General features: G+C 38.1%; 3 protein-coding genes across 5 annotated transcripts in view; 1 reads left to right on the forward strand and 2 right to left on the reverse strand.

Moving 5' to 3' along the window:
* LOC145470865 (phospholipase DDHD1-like) overlaps positions 1–3655 on the forward strand; it is a 14012-nt gene extending 10357 nt beyond the window's left edge. The window contains exons 11-12 of the mRNA XM_081454744.1: positions 291–506; positions 932–3655. Coding sequence (XP_081310870.1) covers positions 291–506; positions 932–1092 — 377 coding nt within the window. The 3' untranslated portion in view covers positions 1093–3655. The remainder of the gene's footprint in view (positions 1–290; positions 507–931) is intronic.
* A 94-nt stretch (positions 3656–3749) lies between these two features.
* Positions 3750–17348, reverse strand: LOC145470866 (putative fibroblast growth factor 1). 3 transcript variants are annotated; one of them, XM_081454747.1, is made up of 5 exons: positions 15919–17348; positions 7501–7676; positions 5914–6166; positions 4666–4772; positions 3750–4095 (listed from the first exon to the last, which is right to left on the reverse strand). In XM_081454747.1, exons 2-5 carry the CDS (start codon positions 7513–7515, stop codon positions 3859–3861), a joined length of 612 nt encoding a protein of 203 aa, XP_081310873.1. In that variant the 5' UTR covers positions 7516–7676; positions 15919–17348; the 3' UTR covers positions 3750–3858. The 3 variants fall into 3 exon arrangements, with proteins under 3 accessions (XP_081310873.1, XP_081310872.1, XP_081310871.1); XM_081454746.1 differs by lacking the exon at positions 15919–17348 and adding an exon at positions 13281–14012; XM_081454745.1 differs by lacking the exons at positions 7501–7676; positions 15919–17348 and having other exon boundaries at positions 5914–6397.
* Positions 17349–17350: 2 nt separating this feature from the next.
* LOC145470867 (ubiquitin-conjugating enzyme E2 E2-like) lies at positions 17351–26163 on the reverse strand. The gene is made up of 7 exons (XM_081454748.1): positions 25486–26163; positions 24965–25112; positions 24410–24460; positions 22071–22203; positions 21501–21545; positions 19257–19359; positions 17351–18866 (listed from the first exon to the last, which is right to left on the reverse strand). Exons 2-7 carry the CDS (start codon positions 25099–25101, stop codon positions 18769–18771), a joined length of 567 nt encoding a protein of 188 aa, XP_081310874.1. The 5' UTR covers positions 25102–25112; positions 25486–26163; the 3' UTR covers positions 17351–18768.
* Positions 26164–26874: the final 711 nt, after the last annotated feature.

Raw genomic sequence — 26874 nt, forward strand, 5'->3', positions numbered from 1 at the left:
TTGTGTTCTTTATTTCCTTTTTTGTATAGATAAATGCTGTTGTTGTTAGGACACTATTATAACAGTGCCTCACTCCATTCTGGGGTGTAAATGACTACGGGTGAACTGAACTACGAGTCCCGGGGAAACCGGAACGTTACGTTACGTTGAAAGGTCTGCAGGCTCATATCCGGAGTTGGAATAGACTTAACCCCCTGCCTCAAGGCAAAGTGTATGGGAAAAAGTACGGTACTTCAATGTTAAGGGTCGAGATCTGTACCCATGCTTGTTGTCTTTTCAATTCATGTTAGTTAATGGCGCATGCGCCGAAGGGCATGCCGTTACAGACGGGAGCTCGTCCGCTTCTTCCAAGAGAACGGGATGGATAGCCAGCCTCTTTGGGTCTTCCAAGCCGTCTACGTCAAGTAACTCGAGTCAAGAATCTGAAGAAATGTCGGAAACTGATGGAGGCGCCAAGAAAGACGAACAAGCCAAGAAGGAGGAACACATCACTGTCCCAGCAAAAGGTAAGTTCCCTCATTTGAGTGATAATTAAGTTACACGAAATTAAGCCTGCGTGGCAATGACCTCTTTCTGTCATTCAGTCAGTTGGGGCGGAGCGAAATAAAGGAGAGAGAGGCTTGGTGCTAGTAGCCTTCCTGCGCCGTGTTTCGCCCCTATTTTTTCATGCGCCATTTTTCGCGTTCCGCGCCAACTAACTGAACGCCCGGAAGAGGCTTGCGTAGCAAGCAGTCCCGTACGAATGAAGACACGTAAGGGATCCATCGCGCGCTCCATCACCCCTCTCTGCGATTTTATGCTCTCACTCCAATTTTCGCGCGATCAGGGAAGAAACTCGTCCACGGTTCGTACTTTAATTTCCAGTACTCCTCTGTGGCTAGTGTGGTTCTCCTCTTTAAATGTAGTCATTTTTCATTTATTTCACTTCCAGTTTTGAAAGAGCGACTCGACTACACGTTACGAGAAGGAAAAATGGAAAGTAACTACTGGTCTGCAGTCACGTCTCATGTGTCGTATTGGTCGTCATGTGATGTAGCACGATTTATCCTTGAGAACTGCTTGGATTCAACCCAAGCTATGGACCAATCCTAAAGTGTTCTTAGGCGTTTAAGTCAAGAGAATTAATACTTGGTGTTTGAATTGAGAGTGTAAAGATTGAAAGGAATTTTATAGGTAGAAAATCTGGGCACACAAGTGATTCTGAGATAAACGAGGCAAAATTTTAGAATGGGCTTGGGCGGGGATGGAGTAGGGGAGATGGCGTAAAATGGGAGCCAGGGGCCAGTTTCTCGAAGGTCCCGAAAAGCCGTAGCAAAATCTCAAATCTTATGACTACGGAGCTGTTTTTTCCTCCTATGCTTAATACGAACGGAGTTCCCTTCATACAAGAAATTTCAGGCGTGTACACCTCTACGTCTTTTAATACTGATTAAGGGGGTATGATACCCTAAAATATGGTGATGTTCATGAAAAATTCAATTACTTGGAAATACAAGACTTAAGACCCTTGAGGACTTGTCAAAAACATTTTGAAACGATCTTGCCGAATTTCCTTCCAGATGAGTGTGAAATTTAAGGAAAGTACACAGTGGTATAAGTTTTTCCACGTAGCAACGGCCATAGCAACGACTGTTTACTATAAGAACGTGACCAAAAATATAGATTATTTTTAACTTATATGTACGAAACTATTTAGAAAAAAACTTTTAAGACATGCACAACTCGATTGGTATAATTATTTGTGAAAAGCTTTGCCTCAAATTGCCATCACAGGCTCATTCATTTCCCTTATGAAAAGGAATATTTCCCACAACTGCGGTAACTTTTTACAAAATAGAACAACCATTGCACCCCCTCCCCCGAGATCCAATCTGCACCCCTCCCCCCGCTATTTGTGGCTCGTTAAATGCTTAATACTTCGTGTAACAAACTTTAAGTGCATTTTTCTCAAAAGTTTACTTTTGTACCGACTGACTTCGCGCCAACATTTCTACTTTGCAAGGTTTTTAAGTAGAATTCCCGAAACTTGGGCTGATCAAAGACCAATAGTGTCGTGATGTCATAAACCAAAAAAATCGTAACAATTTAAGGTCTGTCACGTGACATGAGATGATTTGTCCACTGGGTGTGGTAAAAAATAAGGTTATTTCCAAATAAAGCTGTAAAAAGCACTGAAAATAAGAGTTAACTGTCAAAACTTAGATTCATTGCACAGAAAAAAAACAGAAACTTACATGATATGCTTATTTGATAGTCAAACCTTGTTTTGTAAAAGAGCAGGAAGTGTTGGCGTCAATACTATAAAACACTACCTCAAAAGGCTGTGGCTGGTTTCCATAGCAACCATTTTGAGTAAAACTCTAGAAATTTAATTTCTCTTCTTGAGTGCAATAGCACACAATTGATCTTTCTTCAACATATTTAAACAAACTTTTTGGTCCATTCGAGGGTACCATACCACCTTAACTAAAATTGGCTCTTCGGGCCCGTAAAGTTTTCGGGGCTTTCGAGAAACGGGCCCCAGGACTGCTTCTCGACTTGAAAGGTTATTTTACCTTTGGAATCGTTGCCAGAAATTCATCTGAATCAGTGTTTCATTTTAGAAGACACTCTTATGTAAAACGGGGTCTCCGTCGCTACCGTTCTTGAGTGTTGTCACCCAATTTTCTACGCGTCACGAAACTCTTCCTCGAGAAGCATTTCGTGACGACTCGAACAACGACCGTGAAGTAAACTGGAAGCTGAAAGAAACCGTTAAATCTTTCATGGTAAGCCTGAATAAGAATGAAAGTTTACGTCTGTTTAGAGATAGAGAAATCTTTATTTAATAAGTGTTAGTAGGGCCAACGCAGCTGTTGCTTGGGGCAGTCACGCAACGCGCACTTGTTACGTGACAACGCCAAATGATGCTACGAGAGCAATTTTTATAAAGAAGCTTTTTTATTGAGAGTTTTGACTGGGAAACATTTATTCGGAGGTTATCAATTGAAAAAAATATCTCTTTTATGGAAAAGTTTATTATGAAGGTCAATTAAATGACTACCTGCAGGAGCCCATTACCCATTACCCAATGGGCTCCTGCTACCTGCAAGAATACGTTGTTGTTGAAAATATATTCTTGGTTGTTTTGTTTTCACGTAAAAGTAACCGTTTTTATAGACCAGCAAGTGTGATCGAAATATTTCTTACAAGAGACGACTTAAGGGAAGGAATTCCTCACCCTGCGCCTTATTGCAGCGAGAATCCAATTTGAATTCAATATTTTGGAAACGAAAAAACGAAACAAGAGGATGGAATCAGCGATAAGTGAACAAATTACAGCGTTGTGAAATAAATCTTCGTGTTGGTTATGTGAAACACGATCGTCTTGTTGCGTGTAGCGTGCGGATTCGCGAGGAGAACTTCCACGCGTGCGTGAATCCAAAAATAACTCGGGTTCGCACAAGGGTTCCTCCTCTTATTTCATACTCTCTTGTCGATAACCAGTACAAATTCTATCAAAACAGATTATTTATAAATCCTAACAAGAAATAAATAGGTCTTGGTTTTAATGTCAATACCCAACCAGTGCTGGAAAGCCATTGACGAATGGCTGGGTGTATTTTTCTTAGCTGTACAGACTCCAAGATTGATTCAATAAATATATTGTACACAATGTTCGTTTGGTTTTAATAAATCCCTCGCTGATGTTCTGCAATCTCGTTTCCAGCTCTTTTTTTTCTTCCACGCATAAAAGAAGGGACGAGATTGGACTGGACAGAGATGACGTCAGGATGATACGTGTGCTTGAAATCGAGGCTCGCGTTTTCAGTCAGCCTTGCTTGGTAATGATTGCATCCAATGATATTTTGTCTTGTCCTAAATTCGACATTCGGCTGAAGATTTTCGTCTCTGTTGTCTTGAGCAAAGCATTACCGTGAACTGTACAGACTTGTGTTTGAGTTCTGGCTTAGAAGCTTTTTTTATTGCGCCATTTTTCTTCAGAGCAAGGAACCTCATGGAACTTTTCTTTCTGAAAATTCTTTCCGACCAGAACACAGTGAAACCATTTGAACGAAGCTCTTGAATTAGCATTGTATCCGCCTTATGGCTCTTCTGTTGAAACACAAGCAAAGATCATTACTGATTGTGTTGATCTTCGTAAATGTTTTAGGCTAATTGAGTCTACGGGCGTGATAACAAGTTATAATATCAAACTGTTATCGAAAACTGAACCGGTTGTATAATAGCTTAAAGTTTGGACGTTTCTAAGCTATGGGTAAGATGTTTGCGGTCGATGTGTCAAGAACATATCTTTTCAATGTAAAAAGTACACTACGTAATTAAAGAATGAACAACAAGACTTGGATTTGGCAGAAAAAGGAACAATTTTCACAATTTGAAGAACGGGAAAGTCTTAACACACCAGACGAAATCAAATATTGGGTGAGCGTTTTATTTCGTTGATTTTGCTCTCCCAGATTGCGGCAGAGTACAAAACTTACCTTTTGGGTGTAACGCAGATATTGCGTTTCAGCCTGCCTCTCGCGATAAATGGCCAATTAGATATATTATAACTTTATCTTTACCCGCTTAATAATTTTCCTGCTTCCTCGATGTACACTGATCTTTCATTGCCTTCAAAACTTTTTGATTGAAAAAAAAAAAATTTTTAGAAGTACTTACCATAGTGGTATAGACTTTTCCAGCTTTATTGATAGCAACAAATAATCCTGACTGAACGTTTTTTATTCTTATAACACTTGTGCCACACGACTGAAGCTCAAACAGACCTGAAATAGAATTTGCGAAGGATAATGATATTAATTTCAAGGAAAATTACTCGATTAAGTACGAAGAAAGGATAGAGGCTAGTGTCGTGTCCGTTGCCAAGTTCGGAGAACGGTTTCGTAAACAACAGGCAATGAAAACTGTGAGAAAATCGTGAATTAAACCAGCCCTAGTGAGTCAATTAATTATTATTATTATTATTATTATTATTTCACGGGCAGGATGGGTTAGGCAAGATAGCAGTGATACAGGTGTCAAGGCTAAGCTGGCATTCGATTTGATCCTCAACTTTGACCAAATTTCCGTGAAATTTTTATGTACATGGACTTTACTTACACAGCAAAGAGATTCATTCAGTTCAAGTCAAAGATCTGGAAACACTCTTAAAACAATTGTAAATGGACCCGATTGTCGCAGGCCTGCTAATATTAGCCTCCCACGCAGACAAAAGTATTGCGTGAATGCCTTTGCTGAATACAAGATATGGTGACTACAATAGCAGACGTCTGAGCGTAGGATGCAATGATCAATACTCTTAATGATCAGCAGTATATTGCACAGCGCATGAAATTAAAATTTTCCAGTCGGCCGAAATGGCTGATATGTCTCGCTAAGGAACTTAAGAAGCATGTCGCTCACGTGCTGAAAACCTCACGATTTGGTACAGCCTCTTTACGCAGTTTAATCCGTTGCTTTTTTGACTCGACTCCAGAAGTCCAGTCCGAAAGCCAAAGAAAAGTGAGGGAACACGGTTAGATTTGGGCAAGAGACAATCCCTTGGTTTGGGAACCACCTGCAATGGACTAGCATCCGGCCCAGTGGGGAGTAGCGATAAACCTCCAATGCTACAGAAAACAAGAGTTAGAGGGCCTTTATGTGTGCTGTCTAATAGCTGAGAATTGGTTTAATTTTTCGCTGTCAGCTGAGAAGTGATATTTGTACTTTAAGTGATTGAGATCCAAGGTCTGCGAAATTTACTAACAGTTGAGAAATGGCCTGAAATTTGAACTGATAGCAGTGAAAAATCCCCGAAACTTTAGCAGATAACTAAGATTCTAGTACCCTTTGAGTTAGGCAACAACTAAGTTTCCCAACGGTCATGACCATCTACAATATAAATTCATATCATGAATTATTTCTTACATCTGCTAGTTTGTCGGCAGTAGGTGTTATTCACTCCATGTAGTGTACCATTGGATAATACTGCAAGATGAAATCCCAGTTTACTCCACAAGCGCGCCATTCGTCGATGTGTTGGCGGGGCATGTGGATCACAGTTTCCTCGTGTAGTTAGTTTATATAGTCTCAATCCATTACCGTTTCCTCGTAGCTTTCCTCTCGCCTTAGCACCGGACAGTCTTGTCGTTGTAATAAACGCTATTATACATAAAAGTATCTGGCAGAATGACGAAAGCTTAGGATTAGTAAAAATGTCTTGGAGACAGTTGGTGTCGCTTACATGCATATCTTTTGGAGATGCCGTAACCACTGTATTTCCATGCAACCACAGCGTTATGACGTCATTCACGATCGGGACGTTTCTAAAGAGGTGACGTTAGCTTGTTAATTTCATTGCTTATCATGTTAAAAAAAAAGGTCTTTCCGCTGCTTTCTAGTTAATCAGGAAGCGCATACACTGACTTAGATTTCTTGAAATTTGAAAGGATGTGACGTTGCTATATTATTGATGCACGCACGTGGAAAACCAACAAAAAGCATAGAGCGCGCTTTAAACAACGTTTTTTTGGCTTCCAAAGCTTCTCAGCAAACTGTACTGAAATCATTGGTACCTTTTCCGTACATCTAGTGGTACATGCCATAAAGGCAAAGAAATCTAAAGGTTCTTTTTCTTTTTTCACTTATAGAGGTCAAGAGAGCGGTCAGCTCCAATTTTCGTCATTGATTGTGTTGATGAACTAGAGTTCCGTTACAATCAATATAACTCAAGTTGTGCTAACAAGTGCGATACAAAATGCTATACAATGACAAAACTTCTCAAACAACAAAGAACTCTTAGAGTTTTCGAAAGAAACTACAATAATAATTAACTGTCATTTCATTTATTTCTAAAAAAAAAAGTTTATCGCAATAATCAAAACTTGTGGGAAAACTTGCTGAAGTATGATTTTTTTTTGGGGGGGGGGAAGCTGGTTCTAAGTATTTTGTCTGAAAGAAAGTTTCAACGAGCAATATCCCTGGTGAATGTTAAATTTTACTCTCTAATTTTTTTCTGCCGTTCCGTTGTTGAGCATTACATAGCTAATCCACAAAAAAGAAATTTTGAAAATCCAAATACGGAATATTTTTCTCTGTGGCCCTGAAATGTTATATAAGAAGCTAAACATAATGTTATGAGCGTTTCTTTCACGGCTTTATATTGTAGAATTGTGTGCTCCGGTGAAGGAGGGGTGATCCCTCAATTATTTTAGCCTTTGAAATGACGAAGCAGTTATATTCTAATAATACTGAGAGACACACGCGCCTTTTTGTTTTAAAAATATTGGAACATTGGCTTGAGAGCAATACTCGAAAACTTCCGTTTGATCTCACTGCACTTGATGAAAAGCATTTCTTGCTTCGCGCACTTGTCAGCAATATTGAAATTCCACAGTCCATCACTGACTTTTTTTAACAGTGATATTATTCGCCAATTGAACTTAAACTTTCCTCTTATTATTACAGTCATGAAATAATTATTGATTAAAAGTTCTGCAGTTTAAAGTAACTTACCATTTTCCACTCCATTTGGTTTTTTTGAGACCTGAACAAGTTGAATTCTTGTCGTTGTTTCCGAGATCGTCTCTCTAAGCTTGCCCGGACAAACGGCCTTCGTCAAGTCGCCCCCGATTTGCTTTATACCAGGCCATTACCTCATTCGGGTGTGTAACTCCACTTTTGTTATTTCACTACATGAAATAAAAGAAAGCATTTAAAAAATTTTTGTTTTTTTGTATGCATACTTTCAACTTCCCCGGGGAAGCTTACACTTGACGTGTTTTTGCGGTGTTTTCCTTTTAAAAGCTCATAAAGAACACACGAAATATTTCATTTTGCCGAAAATTTCAAAGCGATTCTGTCATTGTACTTTAGCTCTTTAGTCTGTGAAATAAAAGGCTTTTTGTTGTTCGACGCGAAATTTCACGGTCGATAGAGTTCGTAAAGACATCAGTCTTGGCTGTGTTCACAAGGCCGCTGTGTTTACAAACATCAACACAGCAGAGAATAATTTCAACTTTGTCAATCCATAGAAAATAGTCAAATCAGCCTTTGAACATTGCACCAAAATCCAGTCACAACAATATACAAAACTTCGTTACATTGTAAGGAGAAAATAAGCAAGTAGGACAGATAACTAATTACCACTATTATAAGTCTATTAGCGATAGCGACAATCCTTGAATACATACGTAAATTTTATCCACTTCCTATCTCCACATACTCGGTGCATTACAAATTTTCAAGTCCTTATCTCTGCAATCCACTTACGGAAAGAACTCTTATTTTTCGTAACAGCTATGCTCATAAAAGATGAGATGATCAAAGCATTCCATAACAGTCCGATTAGAAAAACCCCGTCAACAGACTTCAAGCCAGTAAGCCTTTGAGTGACCGCTTTTCGCGACTTACTTGCACATTTCCAGCAGTGAAGTGTTTTGGAAATGACGACAAACGCGCTAAATCCGCACCAATAAAAGCTCTCCGGAAACCGATGATGACAATATAACGTTTCTGCGGTAAACAAATTATTGGTTTTTCCATTATTGATATTAACGGATTAAACACGCAGCTTGCTGTGTTATTGCCGACGTTGTTTGATGTTGCACAATAGTAGCGGTTTTTAATGGTGGTTAACACGAGGCAGGTCTGGTGAAGTGTTAATTTCGGGGTAAAGCTATTGCACAAGCACAGCCTTTGTCGGTATTCTGTAAAAGCGGAGGGTCTTTGAGCATTTCAATTACGATATTGTTTAGTTCTCAAGCTAAGTTGCTTCTTTATAAGCAAATACCAGTCTGATCTTCAAGTACGAAAACAAAATCATTCTTAACATAAAATACAGCCAAGTTGCACTTATTCAACAATTGATAAAAGCTGAGAAGAATCCTTTTTAACTTCAGACAGTTCTAATGAATGATGAGCTTAATGCAATTATACTAAACGGCTATAATAGGCAAATACCGCTGCCGTTTAAGACCACGCAATATGACCTAAGGTCAGTAAATATATATGTTATTTACTTTTAAATAACTCGCTGTTTTGGAAGGAAAGTACATCTTAAAAGTCGAATAACCACTGCCTGACAAAAATTTAGGAAGTGAGGATATAACTATCGGATTCTGTGATAACTATATTTTTATGTTTTAGTGGTACAGTTCTTTAGACGAACTACCATATGCAAAATAAAGTAAAAGAATTTTGGCTATCTTTCAACCTTTTCCTAAGCCGGAAATTCATTTCTTTTTTTCAGACTCACTCTTCACAAAGGATATTTTGTAGTTTTACAGTAAATATAACAATCGTAACCAAATCCGTGTTTCAACTGTATAATAATGTATATAAGACTGTTTTTCGTCCTTTCATCAACATAACATTTTTTTTTAACATAACATAACAAGACAGTTTTTTCTGTCATAAACGACCCCTTTTGCGACAACTGAATTTTGGGTTGGAGTAAGTTATCCTTAGCAATCTACCGCATAATTAAGTAAAACTTCAATTTTTGAAACAGCAACGATCGAGGAGAAAGTACTCATTTCATGCAACATCTACAAGCCGGCAAAATCAAACACTTACTGCGCGAAAAAAAAAAAAAACAAAAAAAACAATAGCATTTCCCGATAATTTTTATGTAAACGATCCTAGGGTGAAAAGATAAATTTCTTAACTTAAAAAAAAAGAAAATTCTAATTAACTTAGTGCCCTCAGCAAACCCACGCATGTCAAAAAATTGTTTTACTTACCCCCGGAAAGAAACGGTTAGAGGAAAAGAAATTCCCACAATATTTCCTACAATGTTAATGTTTATCAGTTATCCGATCATTGAGCTACAGGCTGTTAAACTAATCGTCTTGGGTGGTCAGTTTAAAATATCGAAAGCGAGATATTTTCTTAGCCATGTTATTTTATCTTGGTAATAATAAATTCAGTTGTTCCCGCGATCTTGAAAATAGAACTCTGCTCCAGTTTCTTATCACCGCGGGGTAGTGCACCTCTTCAACTTGACCTTGCTTGCCATGAAAGATAAATTGTAGTATAATTTTATTTTCTTGCCTCGTTACATGCTGACAGAAACTCAGTGAGCCGATGTGGTCTTTCTCTTGCTTCTCTTGCTATTTTCCAAGTTTAGGGATAGAAATATCCGTTTTATGAAAAACTTACAACAGCAGTTAATTTGCGGCTGATAACGTAACAGGAAATGACAACACGCACTGGGCAAACGTGCGAATTCCGTACGTCGCACCACAATTGCTCTGTGCGAACTTCCCTTCACTCTCGAGTATAACCAAGCTTATTTTCGGCGACACAACTTTTGCACTGAGTTTCAGGAACAGTAAAGAAACGCTGAGAAATGTTCGTGTGGAATAACTAAGCTTCGGTTCGAACCGAGGCTAAATTATTCCACGCAAAAATTCCTGAGCGTTTTGGGGACTTGGATGTTGGAAGTTGAAGATTGGGTTTTGAAACAATAAGCCAAGGAAACTTTTCGCATCGCGAATTTTAGAATAATTTTAAGTTATGGAAAATAAATGCTGTTTATAGCATTCCTATACAGACTAAACACTCGACCCCGCCTGCTGGGAAAGCCACGGTTAGTCCGTAACCGTGTCCATATAATAGCAAACGTATATGTGCTGGTGGGGTTTATCTCTGAAACCAATGTTTGTCACTGGTGCAGTAGGATAATTAAGATTTTCTGTTGATAAGCTTGATGAATTTTATCGAAAGAACCAGCTGGGAATTGAATTGAAAACCCAATTACGAAGAACCACGGTTTGTGCGGACTTGAACCTCAGGGTACAGGGAACGTTAACAAGACTGAACCAGCCATTTGACTGGTAAAGATATAAACTGTGTTTTGCCAAGTATAAATAGCTAACGATGACAATGAATTTTCGGAACTAAACGGGAAGAGCTAAACCGGGATTACTTCGTACGTATTTCTATCACGTCTGCGCTAAAATATTTTCGTCCTCGATGCTAAGAACTAAAAATAGAACGTATTGAAGCTCTCGGGCGATATTAACGAGCTCTGAACAAAGTACTTACCATCACATAACCTTTAAAAAATGCGTTTTTTACAAATGTAACATACCTCGATTTCGACAGACAGTAACATCGGTGATCAATCAGGTTCAGCCATTAATGGCACGGAGAAGAAATATCAACCTCTTCAATTTATTTTTGCATCAAAAATGGGTCTATATGCCAAACATATGTTCAGCTTCAATCAAGAGCTCATTAAAACGGAAGCCGAAAAATGATTTATTTCCTTCGCCCGTTACGTATCTCACGTAAGCGTGATTATTCCACTCATGCGCGGGCCACCATATGAAAAACAAATCTGACAGGTTTGACAACAATTTTTAAAACATGATCTGCGGGCGATTTTGGATCGAATGTAATTGCTTATAATAGCACGCGACTTCAGTAACAATGCTGTTCTTACAAATTGTACAACAGCTTGAGTATAACTGTTATGAAACATATATTACGGTTCATTATCTCGCCTAGCATATGGATCTCATTTGCAGCGACAAGGCCACATATCATTGTCTCTTCTGAAGATAAAAACGGTATGTCTGCATTACTTTACTGACCATGGAATCTCATTCTCTTGTCAGCCCGTGATGACCAATTTAGTCTCCGCAGAGTTAACTAGACCAACTTGAAAGAATTATAAGACTATGACACTACGAATAGAAATCTCAACAAGGTTTTGATAAAAGTAAGTTCCGATAAGTTCATTGAAGGACTATTTTGGGGTCGTCTCCTTGTTTTCTCGACAGTAGCAATGCCATGGGTAAGTATTGAGCTATGCTCAACAAATAAGTTAATTAGAAACAGTTTTTTGAATTGCAAGTTTAGTAACGTTATGAACTTCACGTTCTGTTTTTCCTCTTTTCTGGGGTTAGTTCGCAAGCTGTAGTTCCGGTTCAGAACGTCCAAGTTTTCCACAGTTTCTTAGAAGAACTAGAGATAAAAGTTTTGAGAGGTTCATTTCAGATACCAAAGAGGTTTAAATAGAATAAAACGTTGTGATAGCTATAATCCAAAGAAAGCGTTTTGTTTATCTCTTTCACCTGAATTTCCTCCAACAGAAAAAAATAACTGAATTGATAACTTCAACTGGGCGTCATTAGGGAAACTTCTTTTATTAAAATAATAACTCAATTAAAGCCTGGATGTTTCTAATATAATCACAGATTTCACTGAGTAAAATTCACTTCTACGATTTCATTATTAATTTTCACTTGACGGTGCACAAAAATTAAAAAGCATACAAAAACGACAGAAAACCCACAAGAAATATGGAACACTGTATATTCCGTCAAAAAATGGTTCAGCCCTCGACCAAAATGTAAGGTCAACGCGTTCCCAACTAATCGTGGTTTACTTAGCTGTGAGAATGTTGTTTTACATCAAGACAATGTTGCCACTGTTCTGTAGTGACTCGGCTTTTATTTTCATGAGTGTTGGTTAAAAGCTGTTCATTTTCAGACTTTTCACCCTGGTGTCACTTTTTCACAGATCTCCCACAAACCCGCGTTCGCAGGAGAGCTAAATTGTCTTGTAACTGATCCGAGATGTACATCGAGATCAAAATATGTTTGCTGCAGTGGAAAGCTTGGCTGATAAAGTACGATAAATTCAATGTTGTTTATTTGTCAGTTTGCAGTACTCTAGCGCAGGTGGAAAAAATATTCGTAGAAGTCAGTTGTTTGACAATTTTAAAACCCAATCATATGGGATATGACTGTTATTATTTTGTATCTTAACACAATTGATCGAAATTAATTGGGTGGCTGCCAAAGTGTTCAGTAAACAATTCATCAGTTGTGTTTTGAAGTTTTGCTATTTTAAGGACTTTATACACGATTCCACATCGAGTTTTTTCGGTTGTCAAACAACTGTTGCGCTCCCGGAAAATGTGCAATTTACACTGAGACGCAACTCAAAGAATTATTTCAACGTCCTCAAATTTTTCCTCAATGTAGCATCAATATCCACGCTATGGTATTAGCAAACATTGGTTCTGAAGGCAATCTAAGTGCACTTCATCAAAACCCTGCATGATGGAAAAAGCAGCGACACAGCGGCTTTGCGAATAGCTGTTGTTTATCAGTCAATGGCGGCTTGTTTAAATCAATCTTTAGCGACTTAAGCCATCGTTATTTCTTCGTGTATCTCGCTCCTTGTTAAAAGAGTATCATTCAAACACCTACTTCCGAAACTACTCCATTTTCAATATAAGAGTGTTTTATCACTATTTCGTTAACTGTATCTTCACTAACCTTCAATCACATGTCTCCACTAGCTGGCCACACAGCGTAGACTTAGCATTGAGCAAATTCTAAGATTCCTTTGAAACTGAATGCTTCAGATGGCCGACGGGGACCCTAACTGTCAAAACGAATAAAAAATGACCTTAATTCTTAGCGGTTACCCCTTTTCGGGGGAGAAGTGTTGAAAATTAGATGATTGTCTGGTGGCCGTAATGACCCGTTTGGTTTAGCTGTTGGCTTTGGGAAACCTGTTAAGGGAAATAAATAAGGCAATTGAGGGCTAGGGATGGAGAACTCCATTGGCGTATGGAACACATTTTGATTCTCAAGCATTTTAATGATCAAAACTTAAACAGTTTTGCCTTTAGGTCTGTCCGAGTTAGACAGTACGGGTCGTTCAGCTCAGCGTGAAATGTCAAAAGGCATGCTGTTTGTGAGAAAAGCAATCTCCATCTCTCCCGGCGAAAGCAACGACATCTTTTGTTAAGGAAGAAACGTCCAGCAGAGAGATAAACTGACCAGTGAGATGGCTAATTTGGAATTGTCAATTGAGGATTGCTTCGACAAGTGTGTTCTATGATTGTTTTAATTGATTCTGCGTTACCCAGACGTGTAGAATGTGCCCTCAGACCTACGTCATCTATTGTTACTTAATCGTTCTTCCAAACCTAGTATGACAGGTTAAATCATTCTTTTTTATTAACTCAATTTCCATTCCTCTCCGAAGAAGGTCATTTTCCTCAGCCCAATATCGATTTCGCGATCTCGTGATTTCTCATTTGCGGTCGCGTGAATTGATGTTACATGTTTATCGGCTGCAAACGAAGTGATCAGTTTGACTCGGTCATCAATTGTACTGTGGCTATTTGTATGTTATTCATTATTTCTAATTAAATTAACGTCGTCAATCGAGGGAGGCTTGCAAAAAGCGTACACTCATTCTTACGGAGCCCTTGTAAATAGGGCTCTATTGAAGAAGAGAGGTCCCAACAACTAGTGCTTTGGTGCAAGTGAAGAGCGAAATGTGCTGCCGCGGCCCAATGTGTAGGCAATTTAAGGCTTCTTTCTCAGTGCTATTTCGTTCTGTTCTAGCGGCCTACCTTATTACTTATCCACAACTCGGTTGACGAAATGCCTCGACCTTGAGCAGATAGAAAGTAAAACTGGTCGATGACCCCAGCGATTCACCATTAACCGAACGACTCTTAACATTATCACAGAATAACCAAGGTTTCTTTTCTTTTTTCACCGCAATCCCATGAATGGTTTTAATTCGCGGCAAAAAGACACACTCTGGAAAGTACATTGAAATCAAATGTGTCAGGTGTGAGGTAATCACTTAGGAGGAAATTAATCAATTAACTAATGGATGCTTTGCTTGTTTTACAGACACAGAGTGTGTTACGGGCTCGGTTATAAAGAAGCCAGTTATGGGGATTGTTCGATTTCAAATCTCTTCATTTGCAGATATTCTCTTTTTATTTAGTCGATAATGAATGAGGTGGTTCCAAAAACTTTCGCAGCATGAAATCAGAAGTTGATTCACTTTAATTGATAATTTGGACAGACAGACTGACCTTATGAACTCTTTGTCTCAGGAGTTTACAAACGACTAGCGTGACTTAATGATCAGAGCATGCCACTCACATTGCGTGACCTTCGGTGGAAAGCTTTTCGTCACGAGACACTTCAGTAAAATGGTATTACGTTTCAAATTTGGTCCAAAATACTTTTAAATCAAACTTTAACTCAAATCCAAAACTACCTGAATTTAGAATCAGAAATAAAATAAAAATTTCATACATTTCTCTGATCTCCGTGAGTATTTGACCCATGAGTCGGAAATTGAAAAACACAGTCTACAATCTTCATACGAATGCAATTCTTTCAGTTGAGACTTTTTATAAGAAATCGAACATTAATGAAATTATCAGATTCTGATAGAAACACTGTTTCATTGCATCGGTGTGTAAACTCATGCCCAGTCTCCTGTACATTGTGAACAAAATTCTTAGACAGGGAGGATGACGGGAAGAAACGAGCGGCTTTCCCGTCATCCCACGCGTCGTACAATTTTCTGGTAAAAGGCAAACTAAGACGAGTCAAAAGGTGGCTTATTAGGGTCGTCACGCAGCGAGTTGCGTGAAGGACGACCCTTTTTACGGCTGCGAAGGAGACTAAGTAAAAGCAGGATATTTAATTACCGAATTTATAATATGGGCCCCTGCTATAAACCAGTTTGACTAATGAAATGATAGTGAGGAATGTAAAACACTCCAAAAGGAGAAAATTTTGCAAACTGATTATCAGTCTCTCAGGCAACCACACTTTAATAAATTCCAAGAAACCATCATTTTATGAATGGAATATTTGCTTTCCCCGGTGAAGTTTTTCTCTTGGCCAGCTTTGCCTCCGAATTCTAATATGTGGAGCTCGAGTTGACAGGCTGCTGGTACAAGGTCGCCCAGCTTTAATATTAGCTCAGAACTATCAAAAATACAAACTATAAGCTTAGCGAGCGATTGAGTAATTGCATTCATGATCCAGTTTTAAACCAGTCTCTTAAAATAGGTCCAGTTAGGAGTTGAGATTTATAAAATCTAAATTATCCAGTGTTATAGTATACGATTCATCTCAGTTTCCATACCTTCAACAGATACTATGCGAAGGTTCCTGGGGAATTCGACCTGTCGAAAATGCTTCTGAAACACGTGTGCTTCGTCCTCTCGTCTCTATGACGTGCCGCTTTAAAGAAATCAAATAGAATTGAAAACTTTAGTTGTATATGAAGGAAAGCAGTCCAGTGTGCCGGATATAAGATCTCGCCTGGCACCAAGATACGGACATCTAGTGGTTCACCATACAGGAAATTAAACTTTTTGATTTAAAAATTATCACTTCCTCACGACTTCTCGATACTTCTTCGCCACACGGACTAAATAAGTCCTTGGCTTCAAGCGCCTACCCATGTTCTTCGAATCTCAAATTTCAACTGAGATACTTCAGTAATGAAGCTTTTGCAATTAAACCTTCAACCATTAGGCAAGGGTTAATGTCCATCACCAAACATCAGATTAGAGTTAGTTAAAACCCTTGACCGACAAAAAGCTTTTTTTCTTTCTGTTTTTGTGTTTTCGGCCATCATCTGTAAACTGACCACCCCATGAAGATCTATTGATGTAATGCCGGTATTGCAATAAGATAAGGCATACAATTGGTTGTACAATTGATAACATCATGAAATAATGATTTTTTTTTTCCTTCCACGCTCGATCACTTGTTCCTTTATATTTTTTTCTTTTTTCTAAGTTCAGTCTTTGATGGGTTTCCTGCCCTTTATCAAGCTAACTTAATTAACGAGATCATTTCCTAATCCAATTGTGTTAATCCTCTCTATTGTGCTAAATAGATGCTTTGATGTTCTTCGTTGAAATACACAACTTTAAAACTTGCATATTAGTTAACATCTTGTTCGATATTGATAAACTTGAAAAAACCAACGTAATCTACTGTCACGCAAAAGCCATTTTCTTTTCATGTCACGTCCCCTTCTGATCAAAAAGAACTTTCTTAAAATTTGTTAAAATGAAAGAAACATACCCGTACCCTTAAAGTACCCTTGAATGCTTAATTCAATTAGTCATGAGCTTGCCATTTCGTGACTTGAGGTGACAGAAAACGGAAGCTGTATTTTACAGCTTTTCCTGTCGGCAGACTGTGTGATTCCGACACTTCGCGTGCGTTTGTGCATGTGGTCGTGCTGTTTTGACCACTTTTCAACTATTTTCCGGGTTTTTGTCTGTTAAACATCGTCTCAAGAGATCTCTAGTACTTTTCAGAAGTAATCTTGTTTTATTCTATTGAGTGTCTCTGATTTAATATCCTGATGCGGGCCGGGGGAGTAAGGTTGGAACAAGTTATTAAGAGGTTTTTTAAGTTAAGACATTATCGCTTAACAAGATGGATAACTACCAAGGAGGTAAAATTTTAGAGAACAAGATTAGGGAGAGATTAACACTTTAAAATCTCCTTTTCTGAGTTGTTGTTTTCTTAAGTGTTACAGCCAAACAAAGAAAGAGAAGTTAGTTAAGAAGGGAAGAAAATTAAAGCGTCGAAAGTTTACAAGTTTTGATTTTTCGAAGCCTCAATTTCAATTTCATTTTTTTAAATTCAGTTTGCCGTTTTTTTCCCTCCCGCCAAGCTAACTGCCCCTGGGTCTCCGAGGGTGAATTATTGCATATTGCTGTCTCTGTCGTCCCGTTGACCCGCGGTAGCCTGAGTACCAGGCCTTAGCGCGGTCATAATGTCTAACAAGTCTACATAAAACTCTCTTCGTCCTCGTCGAGGTTAAAGACCGTGGAATATCTGCACTCGTTTTGCATGTTATGGTTACTCAATAAATTCTCAAATGGACGCAAACTGTATTGTACTTTTCCTCTTTATTCATTTTCAACGGAACCGTTACAAATTAAATTACACAATAATAATCTTTTAAGCCGCAATTTAAATCAATATTGTTAAAGCTGAACTATCTTGAGAGCCGGTGTGTGCACTCGCCGACCCGGCGTTAAATTAAATGAAGAATACAAAAGCAAAAACCGACACAACGTAGGATGATTTTTTGAAGGTGTACTATATTTCGGCTGGCCAAACCAGCCTTCTTCAGAGACTCTATCCGTAAGGCCAGGGAAACTTTTTTAATTCGAAAAGGCAGAACAATTGATCCTAATGGTCTGAATATCCACGAAGAAACATATTAATTGTTTCCATTTGTTTTCTTTTGTTATGTTCTTTTATCATGTTATTTTATTTTACCGTATGCTTACCTTTAATTTACACCATCAATTACTTTTGCGTATTTCCGGTATTACGTAAATATCGGCTACATAAAAACACGTACCAATGTAAAATTTTCCATTGTACCTGAAGAAGGCTGGTTTGGCCAGCCGAAATATAATACACCTTCAAAAAATCATCCTACTTTGTGTCGGGTTTTGCTTTTGTATTCTTCATTTTATATGTAAAGCCGATTAGATCACTATTGATCCAACGTATACCAGCTGGATCATCGTTCCGGTTGCTTGCTTAAACATTTTATAGTCATTTTAAATTAAATAATCTTGCATTCTTTCGGGACGCACCTATATTAAATCGCAGCGAAAGCATTTAGTTTCCATTCAAGTACGTATCTCGCATTGTATCGGCCATCGATAAAAGCAACTAAATCGTTCATTTGCCGAATGTGGACGAAACACGAGGGAGAAGAAAATCGGCGCGTGGAAACTGGAGACAAGGTCATGAATTTCTTGCCCCCCAGTTCCCATGGGACGATTTCAACACTCTTCTTGAATTTTTCTTCGTTTACTGCGACGCAGAAAAGCATGCAATTTAAACCTGTTCGCTGCAATATAAGGTCAATTGAATCCTGAGGCGTCTTAGTTCTTACATCTGAGCTATTTACAAAGATTAGAAGTGATCAATATGTTATTATCTTTATTCATGTGGCATATCTTCGGGTCCACTCCCTCGCCGTTTTGTCGTGTTCTTCCCGGTTAGAGACATACTGAGCAGCTATGCTTCCAACTAAAGGATCCGCTGAAATACCCAAAAACAACAATAATATTTGAACAAACTTATATTTTAAGAAGGAGTATGAGTTCATGCAACGTATAAATTTAACTGAATTAAGTTCAGGAAAAATGATGTAATTCTATACTTATATACTTCTATATACACTTGTGTACTTATAAACTGATATTTAACAATTAGATTATGAGCTCGAGTTTTCTATCTCGTGATAGTTGACGAGGGCACAGCCCTAGTCATCTATCACGCATAGAATTCGAGAGCGAATAATCTAATTGTTTTACTTCCTACTGGTCGTTCAAAACTTTATCCTCTTCACAGACACTTTGAAAACACAAAGAATCGGTCGCCCGTTCCTCTTGATTTTAATCGTTACAGTAAAATAAAAAGTTCAATTACCTGGATTGCAGTCCGTCAGAAGCGAACATACTGAAAGAAGAACTTTAGAGATGGTAAGAGCTGGGCTCCAGTTATCTTTTAAAATATCCAGACAGATCACACCCTGTAACAAAACCAAGAAACAACATCAGTTTATTTTCACACACCAAGGGTTATAAAAATATGTATTGTATAACTGATAAAATTAGCAGCAGATATTTATCATTACGACTTATCACAATCGAGTGCTGTCAAAAACTGAATTCCTATTTTAATTTGTACCTCTTGACTAAATTTAATCTGTCGCGCGACTGATTGACCCAACACACAAAACAAAACTACACTGTGACTCACTGCATACCAGAAATTCAACATTTCCTTTTGGCGATATTGAGAAGGATACCACGATGTTGATCTTCAGGCTAACAATTTTTTCCAAAGATCAGAGAAAGATCGAGAATTTAGACACAAATGAGAAAGGATAACACATTGGTGTTTATACTGTCTCGAAGATGATCAGATTGTGGCGAAATAAACACTGTGTCATTTTACCATTGAACTGTCAAATGCGTGGTCTAAAATTATGCTTTGTATTTACAGAATCAGCGACAGTATTCTAAACTGTTCTCGACTTTTTTCTTGCTCTTACAGCTCAAACCATGGCTTCAAACTGTCCATGTTCCTTTATTGCAAGTATTCTCTCGGTTAGCCCTGTTTTCTCCCGACATTATCGTTAAATCTTATTTAGATTAACTGACGAGGTTTTTTAAACGAATTAAATTATTTACGTTACAGTTATTTATGTCTAGCTCAGTAAGTCTGAACTGTCTGAAATACATTAACCTCTGGTGTGTATTTTAGGAATGCGTTGGACGATTTTTTATTTGTATGAAAACTGCACAAGACAAATAAGTGGGTTCGTTCTTCTTACGTTTCTGCTTATGCTTATGTTTATGTCTCGGCTGTTTTCACTTGTGTTTATGCTTATCCCCTAGTGAAAACCAACCTTAAGGTTCTATTACAGTCATTTTTATTTATTTATTTTTTGTCAGCAGAAATCCATTAATCACTTTGCTGTTGTGCTGAAGTGTCGATTAAGCCTTTCCACACAAATATCACGTAAAATCGCCTAAATATCGATCTTTCCGGAAGTCTCAAAAAATACATAAATATCTCAAAAAAGTTTTCTTAATATCTCGAAAAACCCTCTAACTATCTCTTATTTTTGTTTTAAAAACTTAAACCGATTTTCAATCACTTGGGCTAAAACTTTCACACTTTTCTAGCAGTAGTAGGAGTTGAGGATGTCACCAACATCCGCCATTTTGGAAATTTGCTGCTTTAGCACATTTAGTAATTAATTAATTAAATTTGTATTAATACATCTGTAGACCTGGCTGTCTGCCCTTTTTAACTCTCTAGTTATTTCAGGTAGCCCGGTCCCCAACTCTATTAATATAAGACCTTCTAAAAATATATATTTTTGTTAATCCAAGGGGAAATAAAGCTTCTTGTTGTTGTTGTAATACATTTTTCAAGTGGGAAATCGCTGAACTAGATTATTCCTGGCATAGAACTGAGCATTGTTTCAGTAAAATTGACTTATTAGTGTTGTTCCATTGTTATCTCTTTTTACAATCAACCGACCATATCAGCAGCGTTATATAACAAGCCCTGACTGTTTCTGACGTGACTTTAGAGAGTTAAGAAATAAGTGACTCTGATGACCCAACTAAAAACAACAATTGGATGGTGTTGAAGTAATTTTCACCGTGTGGAGCCAGCCTGCAGGCATTAAAGCCTCATATCACGCACACCGCTTCTTGCAGAAATGGTTATTAGCACCGAGCACACGGCTAGTGCAGTTTTTGTCGCTTTTTGGCTAGTTTTGCCGTTTAGAGAAAGAAAGAATCTTATATCAAGGCACGTGTTTTATACGTTTAGTTAAAAACGTATTAATTATATTGTATTTACAAATTTTTAACACACATTATATTCTTTTCAAAATCTCAGCCTCGAGTTTATTCTTAAAATATTTTTAAAATTTCGCAAATTTGAGCCTCGATATTCTTATAAAACATATTTTTATAAAAAGTAAAGAGTGTATAGTTTGAAACGTTCGTCTTCCAAAGGTCAGAATTCGCCCGCGTGCGAACGATTTCCCCGGGTCGAGTTCATTTGCGAGTCCTTCGATAGTCTTATAGTAAAATTTCAAATAATCATTATCATTATTTTTTTTTTTCGTATTGTGAGTAGCTAACTTACCTGGCTATTGACATTACAGTGATAAATTCTTGTACGAAAAGTAACCTGAAGAAAAACGTAAACAAAATTTTATTCTCATCAAAATATACTTCAAACCCTTGCCCGGCATTAAATAAAAGCCATGATTACTGAGCTTAATTTAAGGAAAGTCGTTTGAATAAATTGAAACCTAAGTTTTTTTTCTGTGCCGAAAACAGTGCATTTTTATTAAGAAACATTGGAAATAACTAGCTAGCTTTCAGAATTTTCCTCTTGTATTGATAAATAAATTATTCTTAGTTTTCACTAAACCAAGAGATATGCAATTGAATGTTTTTAAAATGAGATAAACGTCATAAATTTCAAAATGTCACAGTAAATGAAATTACACGCGTTGTTCACAGAAGTCAGTTACTTTTGTCTCATCTCGGCACGAAAAAAAACTTGTGCCGTAACCCTGGTTCGAGTTGAGTTTAGAAAAAACTTCTGGAATCACGATTAAAAATACTCCAAACCCTTTCGTGAAAGAGTGCTTTTATCAGACATAATTTGAATACCTAAATCCGTATAAGCTAATATTTTCTTTCTTACCTTTGGTGGTTTAAACGGATAATCCGTTGGAAAATGAATATCAAGGAAAAAGACTCCCCCTTCGTATACTGATTTCGGGGGACCAAGGATTGTTGAGTTCCATTCGTAAAGATTGTCACCTTTTGGTCCAGCGCTGCGAAAAGCAAAAAAATAAAGATATCAATTACGAGGCAAGCGGCAACAAGCAATCATCAGGTATTTTAATAATCTTCAACTAGTAACCACAATGAAGTCTGACAGCAAAGATAAGAGGCAAATGTTCCCCACGTTTCCTGCAAAAATGGTGGAATTTTTGCTTTGCTTTTCCTGTTTCATGAATGTTTTTGTTCTCGTTACGTGCACCTCTCACTAAGTGAAGAGAAATCAAGTTTTTGATGTTTGTTTGGGTTGACGCTTTCCGATAGTTTAAGAACCTGTTTGTAAACATCTGGAAATCTCGGTAAAAGAGATGACCCGACCGACCTTTCAATACACACGACTACGTTAGTTCCGCGGATTATACCTAAGCGATATCCGACACAAACTGTTTCCACCTTAAAATTGTGGATCAGTTTAATGTCCATCTTTTGGATGAAGTGGAAAATAATCTTATGTTACTAGAGGACGTAATGGCTTTAAATATAAAGCTGTAAAATACAAAGATTACAACGACAAACCACCGTTCAGTTGCTCTCCGGTAACACAATAATTAGGGCTGAATCATCCCCAAATGATGTCAAACGTTGGTGTCAACTTATACAGCATAATAAACAGTACCATATGCATGAAAGTACTGCTCAGTAGTTTTAATTTGAACGGCCGCGCTAGGGTTTTATCTACAAACTTAAAAGTTAGAACCACCTTGTACAGCATAATAAACAGTACCACATGAAAGTACCGCTCAATAGCTTTCATTTGAATGGTCACACACAAGGGTTTCATCCACAGACTTTAAAGTTAGAACCACCTTGTACAGCATCATAAACAGTACCACATGAAAGTACTGCTCAATAGCTTTCATTTGAATGGTCACACGCTAAGGCATCTTCAGTCATAAAACTTTATAGAACCAACTAGTACAACACTCCCATATGCCGGAAGTACTGCTCGATAACTGTTCACTTGATTTAAATGGTCACACACTAGTGTTTCATCGACAGAAAACCACAGTTATTATACACCGCTTGTCTCTGGGAGTGTTTCATGAAAGAAAGAGCTGTATCCTCGGAAAATCGCCAAGGCCACACTTTGATGAATTGCAGATTTAACACCTGTCGAGATCACTTTCCGTGCATGACACTTGTACACAAATTTCAGTCAAATGCATAGGCCTCGTTAAAAGTTCATTGGTCAGTTTGTCACCTCAGTTTTAAGCAGACAGTCAACCAAACAAAGAAACCTGAGTATTTCAGAAAGGGGACCTTTTCTGAAAACCAGATTATTACAAAGAAAGTTATAGAAGTATGAGAATTTCTAGGTTCAAATCGCCTTGAACTAACAACATTCAGTAAAGTTGAGTTTCAGTTTTTATTAATTTAATATGCTGTATGTTTTTCAGAGCAATGGTTATATTGAACAAGCTGTCAACTGACCCATTCAACGGTGAAAGGAGAATCGTGTGGTGAATAATTTTTTTTTTTTTAAATTTTTGGCTCAAATGGGAAAATTGCAGATTTTCATCATTTAAAGGCATTTGTGATAAAATTGGTTATATCATGGTGCACATTCGCCAGATTTCGTAGCCACGACTCCGAGCAGCGAGAACGACGTACGTCGTTGAAAGGTACTATGCAATGGCCAGTTGTTATGTCAACTCGTGTCGGAACGACCCAGTTGATACGAGGCAGGTGTTAACATCATCTTTGCATAAATTATGAACAAATCTAGATCGCGAACCTCTGCGTCTGCGAACCGGCAGCCCGTGTCGAGAAATACGGAGCGATATCTACCTCGTAAGAAGTCCTGATACGACCTAATTCTTCTGTGATATAACACCTGAAATAAGCAGTGGAGGATAGAACAGTTTCCCTCATATAGTCAAGCAGTCTAAAAATATACAATGAGCCGCGGCGCATAATTAGTTTTGGCTTTGGAAACAAAGCCTTCGTACACTTTAAAATACCTTCCTTAAATGACCTTATCACTCGAGAATAATTGACTCAATCCGCTTTTCCTAAATTTTGAAGAATTTTTCTGGGTCCGAAGTTTTGTTTTTGCAAAGAAATTGAGAAATTGCGCCGTCGCGCGAGCTTTTGATGGAAGTTTCAAAATCCTCTATTCACGAAACAAAAACCGCAATTCCATTGTTTTCCAAACAAGAGGTTGAAGGGCTGGCGTCTTGTGTGTTGGGAGCAAATTACCTGCAGTTTGGAGGTGGTTCCAGCGTGATTTCAGCTAATTCTCTCTGAATTCTGGAAATAGAAATACAACCATGTATCAAAGGGGGAAAGTTGCTTGAGTCTAATTTTCTGGCCGAAGAACTGATAGTTCCAATTTTCAACTGTTTAAGACAAACAAAGATAAGGCCTTCCGTCAATATCAGCAACACAAACATTTCCCAGCCGTGTTACTAATCTCGCGCTTGCTTTCGCCAAATCAAAGCTCCCTTTCTCAATTTGATCACATCAGGCGATTTTCGCCAACATTCCCTCAAGATCGATGCAATTTTTAGCGCATTCGGGCAAATTTTCAATGCAAGCGGGCTTCGCAAAGTTAACATGCAAATTACAGATCAAATTGAGCATCAAGTGAACACGAACTAGTCGTTACAATTCAATACACGCTACAACGATCCGTGAGACGAGTCTACCTGCAAGCGCGGCTACAGTGCCAGCACGGTGTAAAGAACTTTTCCTTTACAATGCGGCGTTGGATATTCATGGTAGAAGTAATGAGATTATGTTCCCGTGGTCTACCTTTTAACAGCAGTTGATAGTGGCTTGGCAGATCTCGAGGTTCCCCCTTTCTTAAGATCTCTCTTCAAGGTCGGTACTCGTGTCTCTTCTTGGTCAGCTGTAGGTCGGCTTTCTTGCTCAGATGACCGCCCAGACATCGAGATAAAACCTGTATTCAATACACACACACCACCATAAAGAATTCCCACTGAAACTTTACACTGAACTGAATTATCAAAGGTTTGGCGAGTCCATATCACAAGGTAGTACTAAGGAGGCCGCCATTAACATACTAGCAAATAGAAACCATTTCAAACGCGGGTTTGAACCTCAGTTAAAGGGAAAATCAGTCCGTCCTGATCGAAGGATAGTTTTAAAGAATAATCGCCCGACTTTGCCTCAAAAATACGGCACTTTAACAATGAGAGGAGGTGAAGTACAAACATGGCTGCCATCCAGATGTCGTTGCGGTTAACTCCCAGGCCATTGAAACGACCGAGCGAACGCTTGCATTAAACCCGAAAGTACATCAAAACACTCACTATGAATTAAACTGTTTCTCTAGGTGGTTTTGCGACTTGTTCGGCGTGGTATAAGAGCGAGAGAAGAGTTTTAAGTTTGAGACCTTGGCCCACCCGTCATGTAAGGCGTCACAAATGGCCGTCTGTGCAGAGGATGTTTAGTATTTCCGCCTGTCAACACGACGTCACCAATTAATTAATGAAATAGCGCGAGGGGACTAATTTAGTTCAGAGAAATCGCTCTCTAGAACCAATCGATTTAATTGCACAGGATTTATCAGTCGAACCAAGGATAAAACTTGTTACTTTCAACTTCATTTTCGAGGTCTTGTCAACTGATTAACAGATAAAAGCTTCGGACGCAATCTCAAAACAAACTTACTCCTTATGCATCATGCATGTACAGGTTTAGACATTTTAACAGTCAAATGGATCTTAATGCTAAGAGGATAAACTACATCACATTTTCCTGGTTTAAAGCACCGTGTCTGTTGGCCGTATATGCCCGGCAATACCTGTTCTTATGTTTGAAGTGGAAAATGATATCTATCAATCTGCACAGTCAGTTTCTTGGCAAGCACTAATCATGACTTGTACCCAGAGTTTTAGCGAATAATCCTAAGGCAAATATCAGATAATTTTGTGACTCGAGGCGATGCTATCGTTTCCATAAAGACAGTAAATATTGCTTTTAAGGCCTGCTCGTTCGAGAAAGAACATGAAGTTTATTTTGCTCTGACTCTCTGTAGACATTTCAATATTTAATTTACGAAGGGGATGTTTTTTGTTCAAACACCTGTCAGAAAATGAAAACACGAATAAGTTAAAGAACAGAAACTGCAAGTAACTTGATAATCTGTGGATATTTAGTTTCGTGCTCGGTCGCCATACGATTACCAACACATTTCAATACATTTGAATACATTATATCATTAACTGCAAAATAACTATTATCAAAAGTCTATAACCTACTTATTGACTTTCCGTCCTCGCCAGCAAAACTAAGTAACGTAACACAAAATATTTGGAAAGGCTACTTTTAAATCAAGTGTTATTGGCCTGCTCTGTAGCTTCGACCGTTCTTATTTTAGGACAAAATGTTCCTCGCAGGTTTTTGTATAAAACTATTCCATCGATGCCCTCATTAACTCCCCCGCTCAACTGGGTTCTTCAAGAGTTTCACTTTTTAAATTGACTTTCGCATACACTATATAGTGTTATAAAGCGTTTTGTTCCCAGCCATTTCCTTCCACAAGACAACACACGAAACACTTCCCAAGATCACTTAACAACAATATTGTTCCCCTAAGCGAAGTTGAACAATTAGAAGTCCGGAAACCAAGTTGGCTAGCAACGGCCGGGCTTTCTATTTTTATTTTACAAGAAAAGTGCAACTGATGCCAAAATTAA

This window comes from Orbicella franksi, chromosome 15, assembly GCF_964199315.1.
Source record: "Orbicella franksi chromosome 15, jaOrbFran1.1, whole genome shotgun sequence".
In the NCBI taxonomy this organism is placed as follows: domain Eukaryota; kingdom Metazoa; phylum Cnidaria; class Anthozoa; order Scleractinia; family Merulinidae; genus Orbicella; species Orbicella franksi.

Bases quoted from the DNA above. Each gene is read 5' to 3' on its own strand.
- LOC145470866 (XM_081454745.1), bottom strand. From the start codon at position 6,235: ATGCATGTAAGCGACACCAACTGTCTCCAAGACATTTTTACTAATCCT. The intron at 4,773-5,913 runs GTAAGAAATAAT...ATTCTATTTCAG, and splicing joins CTGCCGACAAACTAGCAGAT to GTCTGTTTGAGCTTCAGTCG. The intron at 4,096-4,665 runs GTAAGTACTTCT...GTGTTTCAACAG, and splicing joins GAAAAGTCTATACCACTATG to AAGAGCCATAAGGCGGATAC.
- LOC145470867 (XM_081454748.1), bottom strand. From the start codon at position 25,101: ATGTCTGGGCGGTCATCTGAGCAAGAAAGCCGACCTACAGCTGACCAA. The intron at 22,204-24,409 runs GTAATTTGCTCC...TGCTTTTCGCAG, and splicing joins GAACCACCTCCAAACTGCAG to CGCTGGACCAAAAGGTGACA. The intron at 21,546-22,070 runs GTAAGAAAGAAA...GTTTTTCTTCAG, and splicing joins ATCCGTTTAAACCACCAAAG to GTTACTTTTCGTACAAGAAT.